General features: G+C 38.0%; 1 protein-coding gene across 8 annotated transcripts in view; it reads left to right on the top strand.

The window, feature by feature from the left end:
• CAMK4 (calcium/calmodulin dependent protein kinase IV) overlaps positions 1-12,918 on the top strand; it is a 239,537-nt gene that overhangs the window by 143,698 nt on the left and 82,921 nt on the right. For all 8 annotated transcript variants that reach the window (XM_032335564.1, XM_032335563.1, XM_032335566.1 and 5 more), the window contains one exon: positions 10,036-10,108. In XM_032335564.1, the coding sequence (XP_032191455.1) occupies positions 10,036-10,108 (73 nt within the window). The remainder of the gene's footprint in view (positions 1-10,035; positions 10,109-12,918) is intronic.

The following is a 12,918-nucleotide window of genomic DNA, read 5'->3' as shown; positions in this document are numbered from 1 at the left end:
ATTTATGGAGAATCCATACTGCATTTGTTGGTCCTATGCAAAGCTATATATGTATCCCCACTCAATCACTCTTCAAGTGTTTTGAGGTATTAGTCTATTTTTTTTTCAAGAGAATAAACTGAAGAAATTAAGTCATAAAGTCAGTCTTGAAACTCATGTCTATTTGACTAAAAGGTTTTTTTTTTTTTTTTCAGTTTTCCAAACTGAAAATATTCTTTTTGAAAACTGTAACTGGTCAATGAGCAAGAGAAGTAGTGGCTACATTTGGGGACTATGCATTTAGCCTATTAATCACCTGATGGAGTCCTAGTATATCAGTCCATATAGTCATCTTTACTTCAGCATTTCATGGCTTTTACTATTGGTGGGAATAAAATTTTCAGGACGTTGTTAGAAAAAATTCTAGAAATGGAACTTAGGGTTTTTGCTTGCCCAGTCTCCATAGAGTTGTGCCATGGTTAGTATTGAGATTAACCAAACTCAGAACACATATGAATTTATAAAGACTCTTGTGTCAAAAATTGGTCATTGATGTACTTGTTTATTTTTTTTTTTAAGATTTAATTTATTTATTCAAGAGAGAGAACATGAGACGGGGAGGGTCAGAGGGAGAAGCAGACTCCCTGTTGAGAAGGGAGCCTGATATGGGACTCCATCCTGGGACTCCAGGATCATAACCTGAGCTGAAGGCAGCTGCTAAACCAACTGAGCCACTCAGGTGCCGTGATGTATTTGTTTAAAGTGAAGATCTGTGAAATCCGGTTGTCTAAGAAGGATAATCACTATAACAAGGACATTTTCCCCCCATTTTATTTTATTTTATTTTATTCTTTTCAGTGTTCCATCATTCATTGTTTATGCACCACATCCAGTGCTCCATGCAATACGTGCCCTCCTTAATACCCACCACCAGGCTCACCCAACCCCCCACCCCCCTTCCCTCCAAAACCGTCAGCTTGTTTCTCAGAGTCCACAGTCTCTCATGGTTTGTCTCCCCCTCCAGTTTCCCCCAACTCATTTCTATGAGGGCCATTTTTGAGAGCCTATTAGGGTCCTGGCAGTGGTAGAGCGTTTTACTAACAATGATCTCATTTAATCCTCACAGCGACACATGATATATACATTTTATAGACCAAATAATGAGGATCAGAGAGGTCCATTAACTACTGTTAGGTCACTCAGCTTATATTGGATCTAAAACAACTATTAAATGAGATTGGACTCAAGTATGTCAGACTCCAAAGCATATGATTATTCTACCATGTTATGCTGCTGCTATGTAAGCAAATGCAAATACTCTTAGTACTTAAAAATAAAACTTCAAATTAGTAATGTAACATTTTATCTTACTTAAGTGTTGACTTAATTATTAATATGTATATAATTGTTTTTCAACCTTTGAAATCTTATATACATCTCTTTATGCAGTTCTTTCTGACTATGTGTGAAGAAAACGTATACTTTGTTTTGGACTAAATTTATAGTCTTTCTAGAAGGTGGGCTATAAAGGGAAGGATTAAAGTGAGGTAGTAGTAGGAGACAGAGGATAATTGGAGGCTTATTAAGTATTTTAAGCTGCCACACTGGGAACACATTAATTTGTTGGTAGGAAGGAGCCCACAAGCTGGAGAGGTAGGAAAATCTATGTGAGAAGGACTTAAATTTGGAACAATATCCCAGGGAAGACAGAATAAGATTTGGAATCAGATGAAAGGATTTCTTTAAAATAGAAAAGTTTCTCTCTTCTTCAGAAGCAGAAAGAATCAAGAGACAGAGAAGGCTCAAAGGACCTAGAGTAGTCACAACAATGTTGCAAAAGAAGAACAAGGTCAGAGGACTTAACTTTTGGGGCTGGGATAATTCTGCTCTACTTACAAACTAGTAAGTAAGTTAGCCTGTTACACTTCCATGGGTGTGGAAAAAGATATGAGTCTCCTGGATCAGAAATGAAGGACTTGACTACTCACGGCACAACAAGCATTATGGGTATCACCAAGTTTGTGTCATTTCCCTTCACCCTGCAGATTCCACGGGGGGCGGCACAGCAGGCTTGGGAGGATGCCTGCACATAGAGTGGCTGTGTTCCAGGGGAGAAAATAATTGTATATAAGCTGGCAAATGAAGAAACAAAATGAACAATTCCATTCATCCATGACAATGAGTGTTTCTTTGATATTAATGAACCTCAAAAACATCATGCTAAGTAAAAACAAACAAACAAACAGGAAAGACTACATCAAAATCAGGCTTCCTGATTTTGTGCCCAAAGGACTGTGTTTATGTCCCAGTTATAGCATGTATCATCCCCACATGAAGACTTATGCCGAATCTGTGGCCAGCTTCTAGCACAGCTGAATATATTTTTATATATAAAAGATATTGGTTGATATTTTTGGTTTTTATACCTAAAATATATGATATATCTATATGTACTGATGATATATCAGTATGATATATACTGATATGATATATCTTTTATGTGCTGATTCTTATTTGTATTTCTTTTTTAGTTCCTTGTCCTCATTTATTTATGTATTTTTTGTCTTGTGATATTGTGGTTGCCTCTACAAGCCCTAATACAACTTTGGGAGATGACGATATTATTGAAACATAGTTTTAGGGTCCATATTGCATTTTTACTTTCCCTCTTCTACACTAGGAGCCCGTTGAAGGTGAAGGCAATGTGCTCTGGTTAGCGTAGTAGTAGTAGTGAGAAGGGAATAAAGGTGGGTGGTGAAGCCCCGGGGCCTTACAAGATAGAAATGGCTTCAGGGAGGAATAGAATCTTTGAGCTGAATTTTAAGTGAGAAATCAGAAGTTAGCAGGTATAGGGTAGCAGGAAGGGTAAAGGGATATCCAAAAGCAGAGCTCTTTGGCAGGATTAAAAATGAGTTACCTTAGTGTCCACTTTAGAAGCTGTTTTAGAAAGAAAGCAAGCAGTTGCTAGGTATTTTGTCAAATGAATGACTGAATAAACTCTCTGCTCTTGGACAATTTATATTACATCTTTGAGTCAGGCTTTTCTTTTACATTATAAAAGAATTGGGCCAGGGCTCCCTTAGGCCCATTCCCAGGTCTACAGTTTGATTCAACCTCCCCTTTCTCCTGTACCATCATCTCCCTGACCAGCACTCACAACTCCCTCACTCTCTCCGTAGCTTTCAGATCTAACAGTGTCTTATATAGTGTCTTACATATAGTGTCTTATATATAGTGTCTTATATATAATCTTATATAGTGTTTTATATTTAATTTATATATTTTATATATTAATTTATATTTATATAGTGTTTTATATCTTAAATAGTATCTTTGAAACTATTTTTTTAAGCATATGAATTTAACACTCTTCAGGAGATTTCTCAGAAAAAGCATCAATATAGACTAAGCTGCCCTCGATGAAATGTGAAAAGGCAGTGAATGAAGCTTATAAAGGATTGATAGATTTACACAAGGTACTGCAGAATTCACTTTAACATATATAACAGCAGATTGATGTACTGGCAACCCTTAAGACTTAGTTCCTGAAACTCCTATCTGGGACTTTTACCCTATGTCATTTGATCTTTCGGTACACATTGTCTTCAGACCAGTGTCTTTCTCACAAAACCTACAGTCATCTAATAGTACCTCCATTTGATAAAAAGCTGTCATTAATGGGGGGAGCAGTAGAGCTCCTAATCTACGTGCCAGGAAACCTGAGGGCCTCAGGATATGATCAGATTAGAGCTCTTCAGCTGTATCATTGCTGGTGCTAACTGCCAGGCTGGAGATGTGTTCAATTCAATTTGCAGCAATTAAGGTGACAGCAACAAATGCACAAAAGTCATATTTCCAAGCAGGTCCATGCAGAGAAACAGGCATTGCCTGTGCTTCTTCACCCTGCAATTTTAAAATGATGAGAAGGAAAATAGTTCCAACAGTGGGGAAGAGGAGCATGTGCTCCCACACACCCAGCAGTGGCAGTAAAAGGATCTGTTGAGGACGAAAGTCCTGTGGAAGTCAGAGAATCAGCCTGGGAACACCTCCCCAGTGTATTATATTTCCTTCCCAGATCTCCAGATGACGGTTAGGCCTGTTAGTGACTGAGGGGCCTGTGCAAAGGTCAGAGAGAGCTCAGGATAGCTTTTTGGGTCCTGTTGTGATTAAAAAATCCTAGGAGAGATTTTGTTTTTAGCCCTGGGTCTTCTAGCCCAGTTCACAGTAGAATGATGAGAAATTTTGCTGCATAGCAGCAAACGTCATGGCCCTGGGCCTTTGAAAACAATCTTAAGATGCTGGTAACATCTTAACTGCTTTCTTATTATTTTGTAGAGCATGAAAAAGAAATTAGTTTGCTAAATCTGAGGAGAAATAGAGCAATAAGTATGTTTAAGTATAAAAACCAAAAATATCAACCAGAATTATCCTATTTTCTACAGCTCTAAAACCCTTGCAATGATTGAATATTTCATTGCTCCTAAAAGTTGAAGACATTAGTATATTTTGTGTCAAGCTATTAAACTCTTGGTGTTATGCACATGGCAACTTGGTTTTTTTTTTAATTCCAGCTAAAATTTTGCATAAAAATTCTGTTGCCTCATGAAAGAAATGCTGTATTTTGCTCAATTTGAATCATTTTGATTTTATTTAAAATAAGTTCCTAAAAAGATCATGTTACTAACTCTGAATGTATTCGCTTTTTTTTATTTTATTTTATTCATTTATTTGAAAGAGAGACAAAGTGAGAGAGCATGAGAGGGGAGGTCAGAGGGAGAAGCAGACTCCCCATGGAGCTGGGAGCCTGATGTGGGACTCGATCCCAGGACTCTGGGATCATGACCTGAGCCGAAGGCAGTCACCCAACCAACTGAGCCACCCAGGAGATTCTCTGAATGTATTCCTAAGACCAACAATAACCTTTCTATGTGTTGCATTTTGCTTTGGGAAGCATCTCTATGGTAGCTCTCCCTCTGGATTGATAGCCAGTGGACTTGTAATGAGCATCACTTCCCAGTCCAGTGCTCTGTTCCCCATGAGAAGAAACACAGGCAAATGAGCTACTCACATGTCCACAGTCTGAAATTTCTCTGGCACCTATTCAGTTGGCAGTTATTATTCTACAAATATTTACTGACTGCCTACTATGAGCAAGGCTTGGAGCTAGGTCATATGGGTGATGGAAACAACAATCTAGTGAGAAGGCTAAGAATTTTCCCACAATAACCTGCAGAAGGCATTGGCCAAACACACATACTGTAGTCATGCCCACATGAAAAAGATTGCAAGACTTCATTTTCCTTTGCTTGATCACTAATGTCTTCACTTGAAGTCTTAGCTGTAGATTATAAATCTGCATTTGCAGTTTGAGAAGTTCTCTGTTACTGACTGACCTTTCTAGTCAGCCATAAATGGCCTAGGTGGTAGCTCAACTGGTAGAATACTTAAAGTTGAATATCCGGGTTCCAGCAACCTAACTCTGTAACACTCTGATGAACATATCAACTGGGAACAAAAATTCCTTTGAGCAGGAGCCTAGAAGAGGCGTGGTTAAGTTCTAAAAGAAGGGCCATGTTGTGGCAAGCTGAGTTCATGGGGACTGGGTGGGGAAGGCACCTGCATTCTGTACTCCTGTCCCATATATCTACTCTAGAGAGATTTCTGACAACAGAATTTATAAATCCTTTGGCTGTACAAACCTTAGTATAACATGTATTACATCTATGATGATGTTTTTGTTAATAGCTTGTGTACTATCTGTAGTCTCTTCTGGGGCAGGACGCAAACCTTATACTTTTTAAACTTTTTTAAAAAAAGATTTTATTTATTTATTTGTCAGAAAGAGAGAGAGCACAAGCAGGGGGAGCAGCAGGCAGAGGGAGAAGCAGGCTCCCCGCTGAGCAGGGAGCCCAAGGCAGGATTTGATCCCAGGACTCTGGGATCATGATCTGAGTCCTAGGCAGACACTTAACCAACTGAGCCATGCAGTATTTCCACAAATCTTACTCTTTACCAATTCAGCAAATAGCTGGCTCACAGAAATATTGGTTATGACTATGCCCTCCACTGTCTCTAATTCTCACTATAGTGCTGGTCCTTTTTCTTAGAACAATCTCCTTCCTCTCCAGTCTCTACTCTTCCATATCTATCCCACTCCCAGCCCCTACCCTTTCTGCAACTAGAAAAATTTTATGTGCCCTTGAGGTCTGAGCTGAGATAGAGCTACCTCTGGAATCCTTTTCCCACCCTGCACAGCCATCAGAATAGATCACTGGCCCTCTCTACAAGCTCTCAGGTCATTTTCTAATATCTCTGCCATAGCATTTAACACAGTATGTCAATTGTTGTCTTTCTGCTTATACCAAGAGAAACCCCATAAGTGCAGAGGCTGTGTCTGGTTCATTTCTAAATGCCCAGCATGTAACAGTATTCCATAATATTTACTAAATAGATGAATGAATGGACATATCTGTTAGAATGTATCCTTTTTATTAGCTAGATGAAATATTTTACTAACTTAACTTATATTGTGGAAAATTAGTGAGATTTCCATCAACCATTCTTACACCTACTACTCTTCCCTCTATCCCACCTAAAACCAGGTCCCCCCAAAATTCACCCCTTTACCCAGCCAGTCCCTAGACATACACATAAGGTCACATTCTGAACATAAGCACTAAACTCTAAGATATACCCAAATGAAAATGCATAAACATCATATTTAGGCCAAAGCTTGAGAAATCATAATAAATCAGAATATAAGGAGCAATCTCTAGTGTGTGAAGCATTGCCCCTCTAAGAGGTAGGGATGGTCACAAGAACCCCTGTATTTAACAGACAAGGAGGATTTCTCGTCAGAGATGCTGCACATGGTTGTGCAAGTTGGCTCTGTACAACTCCAAGGAGTAGTGCTTATGTAGACTAATCCATGAGGAGCACCCCTAGAGGGGGCACCACAAAGCAGTTGTAATAAAACTCTAGCCTTGGTGAGTGGCCATGGGGAAAATCCACCCTGTTTTTTGCAGGCCAGAAGTAACTGATTTTATTCTCTTCTGGGGAGAATGGGAGGTGGAAAGAAAGTTAACTATTGGCCATTCCTTCCCATCATTTTTGTAACAACTCCGCTCCTTTAAAAGGACTGGGGAAAGCCAAGCTGCTGAGAGTGCAGGTGCCGCACACAAAGGAGACATTAATTACATTTGAGTTGGTTGATGGATGTACTGCAAAATCCACATTTAGAACAAAATGCAGAAGACGATGTAGTTGTAGCCAAAGTTCTCAACCTACCCTGACACAGTAGTCCTTCTTTTCCTCTTCTCTCATGCTTAATTTTAAAATGTTCAGAAAGTATAGTACAAGTAATTTCTTTTAATTAAATGTTTAGTAAGTCCTCTACTTAACTTAATCATGAATTGGAAGAATTTGTAATCTTGAAACATTGTATGAAAACTGATTTTCAAAAACTAATTAATAATGATTCCCTGAATACTGTAACCTACTTTCACATTTTATTTGAAATGTGGTTCATAACCAGTATTCAATAAATAAAAAGGTGAGGAAGAATATTCCATCTTTCATATTTTGAAAAGATAATGAGTTGGTGTTTCTTGACAATGTTCTGAATAAATTGAATGGAAAAAATAATTGAAATTTTTTGGAATCTTGATTATTATGGTTGTTAAGGTATCTTCTTATATATTATTTTATATCTGTTTTTTTCTGCTTTTCCTCATCATCCATCCCCTATTTTGGAAAGATTCTATAGATTTTTAATTCCAGCTTCTAATACCAACTACTTCAAGAACTTATAACTTCTTACCACAACATTAAAAAAAAGAATGGAAGATACTTTCTAAAAAATAAATGTGCTATTTAAGATATTAACACTCTAAAAAATTTCATTGCAAAGCTATAAAAAATGTTCAAGTTTGACTCTTACATGTTTTGAATTGACCTTTGTCAGACTTTTCACAATAAACCTTTTGTCAGCTGAAAACATCTTATGCAAGTTGGTAATCTTTGGTGTTATCAAAAATGTGTTTTCTCTTGAAATTTTGGGAAGAAAGAAACAGCAACAGTGTGGCTTTCCAGTCTTCCGAAGTATCCCTATATAGGACAGAAGAAACAAAAGCTTAAAGACAATATCTATAACAAAACCAGGTGACAAGGCTTCCCCATGAAGCCTAGAAAATATGTGAATGAGGACAAACTAATAATGATTGCAGGAGCTTCATGGTATTAGCATCTATGTTAGAGGATCCAAGAAGACACTGATGAACCTAAGAATAGGAGAACACTCAAATCTCCAAAGTCTCCATATCATTAGGAAGCAGAATGGGCCAATATAAGAACAGCTGAAATTGTGAGAGCTTTTTGCCACCCAAATTTCTGAGAAGCACAAGGGCTACACCCACAATAAGGTCTGAAGAAACTAATGCAGTTAAGGCCCTATGAACTCCTGAAACTAATATCTGAAGCCGCCTTGTGTACATTAGGAGAAACTGCTGAAAAGAGACTCCAATAACCAGAGCAGAGATGTGTAGAGGCAAGGGAATGAAGTTTCAGATAGAAGAGAAGAGATCTCAGAAAGTATGAGGTCATAATTCTGAATGCTTCATGAAAACAATCAGTCAAGGGCCATGAAACTAGAAAAGATAGCCTGACCCATCACTCTTTCAAAATGGTTAAGAAAACCAACTTTGCTTAAAAATAAGCAACAACAGACAGGTGTCTCCATTAATTGCAATAAAAATGATTATAAGAGCATAGAAAATCAGCATGTCAGGATGATATGCCCACAAAACAGATAAAAGTATAACATGATCTACAGAAAATTAAAGTTAACATTACTTAATACTAAAATTAAGAAATTCATAGAAGAACAATATAAATCAAAAGTAGAAAAACTCACGATACATATAATTGCACACCCCTAAAAAAGAAAACCAAAGTGATGGAAGAAAACACATACAAAGCATTTTAATTCAGGAAAATATTCCCAGAATTAAAATGGAAAAGATTTAAGTTAAAAGAAAGATTCCTTAAAGGAAAAGAAATTTTCCTTGTCCAGATCCATGCAAAAAGAGCAAGTAATTTATCTCGAATAGAAAGCCAGCTGGAGAGGGACACCTGGGAGGCTCAGTGGGTTAAAGCCTCTGCCTTCCGCTCAGGTCATGATCCCAGGCCCCTGGGATTGAGCCCCACATCAGGCTCTCTGCTCAGCGGGGACCCGCCCCGCCCCGCCCCGTCTCTCTCTGCCTGCCTCTCTGCCTACTTGTGAATTCTGTCTGTCAAATGAATAAATAAAATCCTAGAAAGAAAGAAAGAAAGAAAGAAAGCCACGTGGAGAAAGAGGAGAGCGTTAGGGGAAGGAGGGAGCAGCAAGGAGCTCCAGGTAAAAGGAAGAGAAGAGAAAGAAGTACTAGTCAAATTATATGGACCTTATTTGGATATGTCTTCAAACAAACAAATTTCAACATGTCCAAGACAGTTGGAAATCTGAAACACTGTATATTTGAAAATATTAAGGAATTATAATTTATAGGTATGATAATGACATTATAGTTATGAGTCTCAAGTCCTTTATACTTTTAGAGACAACACCTTATTTATGAATGAAATTATGTGATGCCAAATATTTGCTTTATGATAAAAAATAAGATGGGAAATAATTGATTGAATAGATAAAACAACACTGGCCATGAGTTAATTGAAGCTGTGTAAAAATTACAAGGGATGTTTCATGGTGTGTTGTCTACTTGGTATATATTTAACACGATTCTCAATACAGAGTTTAAAAAGATTTTTTTTTCTCTTGTCCTCAGAGAGGATGGACAGTTCAAGCCTAGGCAAAATAAATGTGTTTCATTTTCCTAAAGAGACCCAAGATTGCTAGAGTATCAATTTATGGAAATATTTCCCCTGGTGTTACGCTGACATGTTGCAATTGTTCAGATGCATCTTCCTTAACGTTAATTCAGTTAACTTCTTTAAAAAAAAAAAATCCACTCCCCTGAACCCATGTGTCTGAGAAGCATTTCCTGGTTTTCTTTTTAGGATTGTGGAGAAGGGGTATTATAGTGAACGAGATGCTGCAGATGCTGTTAAACAAATCCTGGAGGCAGTTGCCGTAAGTATGAATTGACAGCAGTAGTGTAATGCTTGGTAATCTTTTCTTTGTACAGAATCGTCCCTTAACAAGTGCATGTCTGTAACCAGCCATAACATTTACAGCAAAACAGTAAGAAATGCTTTGCAAATATTAATTAAAGGAAATAACCTACCTGTCTTTCCAACTCCTGTCCTGTGATACCAGCCTCCACACGAGCTGTCAGATTGTTCTCATCAACCCAGAGGATTAGATTCTGCTGCAAAGGGAGAAAAAAAAAATCTCATCTTCAAGAACTATTGACATTTTCTGAGGAAATATAACTTTCTAACTCAAGGAAGTTGGTGACAAGACAGAAAACTAGCAAATAGGCTTACCCACACTACTACACTACCCATATATCCCAGACTACACAACATGACGGGTACAGTAACATAGGCAGTATATTGCACAGTCGTTGGTTTAAAACTCAGACACTGCCTTTATTCAGGGATTAGTTTGAATTAAACTGTACATCATAGCCTAGCCAAATTTTTTAACTAAGTTTAGTGTTTCCTCATTTGTAAAGTGTGAATAGTAACACTACTCATAAGGTTGATTGTAAGGATTAAATGAGATACTGCACATAAATAGTTTAGCATACAGGGGTGCCTGGCTAGCTCATTTGGTGCAGCTCTGGATCTTGGTTTGTGGGTTTGAGCTCCTCGTTGGGTGAAGAGATTACTGAAAAATAAAATCTTTAAAAAAATTCTTCATAGACAGTACATTAAATACATTTATCTTTTCTCTTGATTGCTCACACACTGAAAGATGCAGTCCTCCTATATAATGCCATAAATCTGTTAAAATAATTTCCCATTATTATGAAATCAAATCAGACTTTGGGGCTTATAGTCATTCTTCTCTCGTTCTTTCCATTTCTTGAGTTTATTTTTCTATTGTTTTTGTTGTTTGGTAGGGAATTGGAGGAAAGTAGAATGTGATAAATATGGATCTGGGAGCACAGAGGTTATTGATTTTTCTTTCAAGACAAGAAATATGGGAATTCAAGTGAAAAATTCTGACAATTTTATTTTTTTAGGGAAGAAATATAAGTTAATGTTTTTAAGGAGAATGAAGTTTTATAAGTTAATGATGGAAACTATCCACCCACATTTACACAAAAATGTAATTTTGAGGCGCTTGTTGGATTGAATTAATAAGGAAAAGTTTTCCTAGATAAAACAGGCTCCACTGGTAAAAACCTTCCCATCTATTTAATGGTGTCTAATATGTGCTGGAACACTTTGGTGATTCATTCATTGAATTTAAAGTCAGAACAAATCATTCTTTGAACAAATTGGGTGAAGCCCAAGGGGAAATGTTTATCTGTGTTAAAGAGACAAATCTAGGGGTGCCTGGGTGGCTTAGTGGGTTAAGCCTCTGCCTTCAGCTCAGGTCGTGATCTCAGGGTCCTGGGATCAAGCCTGGCATCATGCTCTCTGCTCAGTGGGGAGCCTGTTTCTCCCTCTCTCTGCCTGGCTCTCTGCCTACGTGTCATCTCTGTCAAATAAATAAATAAATAACCTTTTTTAGAAAGTTATGGGTTTTTTTTTTTTAAGATTTTATTTATTTATTTGACAGAGATGACACGTAGGCAGAGAGGCAGGCAGAGAGAGTGAGAGGGAAGCAGATTCCCTGCTGAGCAGAGAGCCTGATTCAGGACTCGATCCCAGGACCCTGAGATCATGACCTGAGAAGGCGGCGGCTCAAATCACTGAGCCACCCAGGTGCCCCAAAAAGTTTTTTTACAAAGAGACAAATCTATAAAATATATCCAGAATTGAACTATATTCTTTTGTTTGGAGTCAGTTATATAACTGAAATCATCATTCAATATCTTGAGAAACCAGCCACAAGTGACCAAAGCATATGTCCTATGAATTTTACCCCCAACCAAAACAGGAGGGGGGGAAGAAGGAAGGGAGGGAGAGAAGGAAGAAAAGAGGGCGGGACTCTGACATTTAACTAGCCTATATATCATTGATGGAAAGGAAACAGTTTTTGCAATCTGCATAAAATGGCTAGAGATAGCAGACCTGTGGTCTAAGGAAATCCATGATTGAGCTATCTACACCAAGTTCAATTGGCTTTATAGCCTAGTCTTTCCAAATTATTCCTTCCTATAAAAGTGGTTTGGTCTTTTTGCTGTAGTGGGGCATAAAAAGTTTGAATTGGGGTTGGAGCTAAGCAGAGAGGCTGCCTTGGAATTTTACTCTTAAGTACACAATGCAGCTCCTGATTATATAAGTATTGAATTTCAAATTCATCCTCTTACCATACCCCAAATAACCACTCCATTTCAGATTTTTCATCAAATACGGTATAGTTACGGTCCCCGGTTTCCTAAGCTTGTCAATTTGGCAATGATTTTTTAACTCTTCCGTGACTTTCTCCCCTCACATTCACCTTCTTAACTTCAGCTGGGCCTTCCTTCTACTGCCCATGAACTTAGACCTGCTCCCTACCATGCTGTGACTGCTCCTGTTGGGCTTTCTTAAACAAAACCAACCAACCCAACCAAACCAAACCATTTCTAGTTGCTTCCTGTTCCTGTCCTTAAAAATAGGTCTAGAATTCTCTTTCGCAGTCCCTGTTTTCACCTTGTCCCTTCTGAGTTCCGTAATGGCAGTTTTCCGTCTTTCTTAAATACCCTTTTAAAAACTTCATTCCTCACTACCACATGCAGTAGATTATCTAGTTAAGCAAACACGCTTGCAGTGGCCCACCATCACTTTACCCAAATCAGGCGGGCAGCTAGTATGACAGTTAAGAGTACTTTGGGATTCAGA

This window comes from Mustela erminea, chromosome 3, assembly GCF_009829155.1.
Source record: "Mustela erminea isolate mMusErm1 chromosome 3, mMusErm1.Pri, whole genome shotgun sequence".
Classification (NCBI taxonomy): domain Eukaryota; kingdom Metazoa; phylum Chordata; class Mammalia; order Carnivora; family Mustelidae; genus Mustela; species Mustela erminea.
The sequence above is the reverse complement of the archived record's forward strand: the minus strand, read 5'-3'. Positions and strand labels throughout refer to the sequence as shown.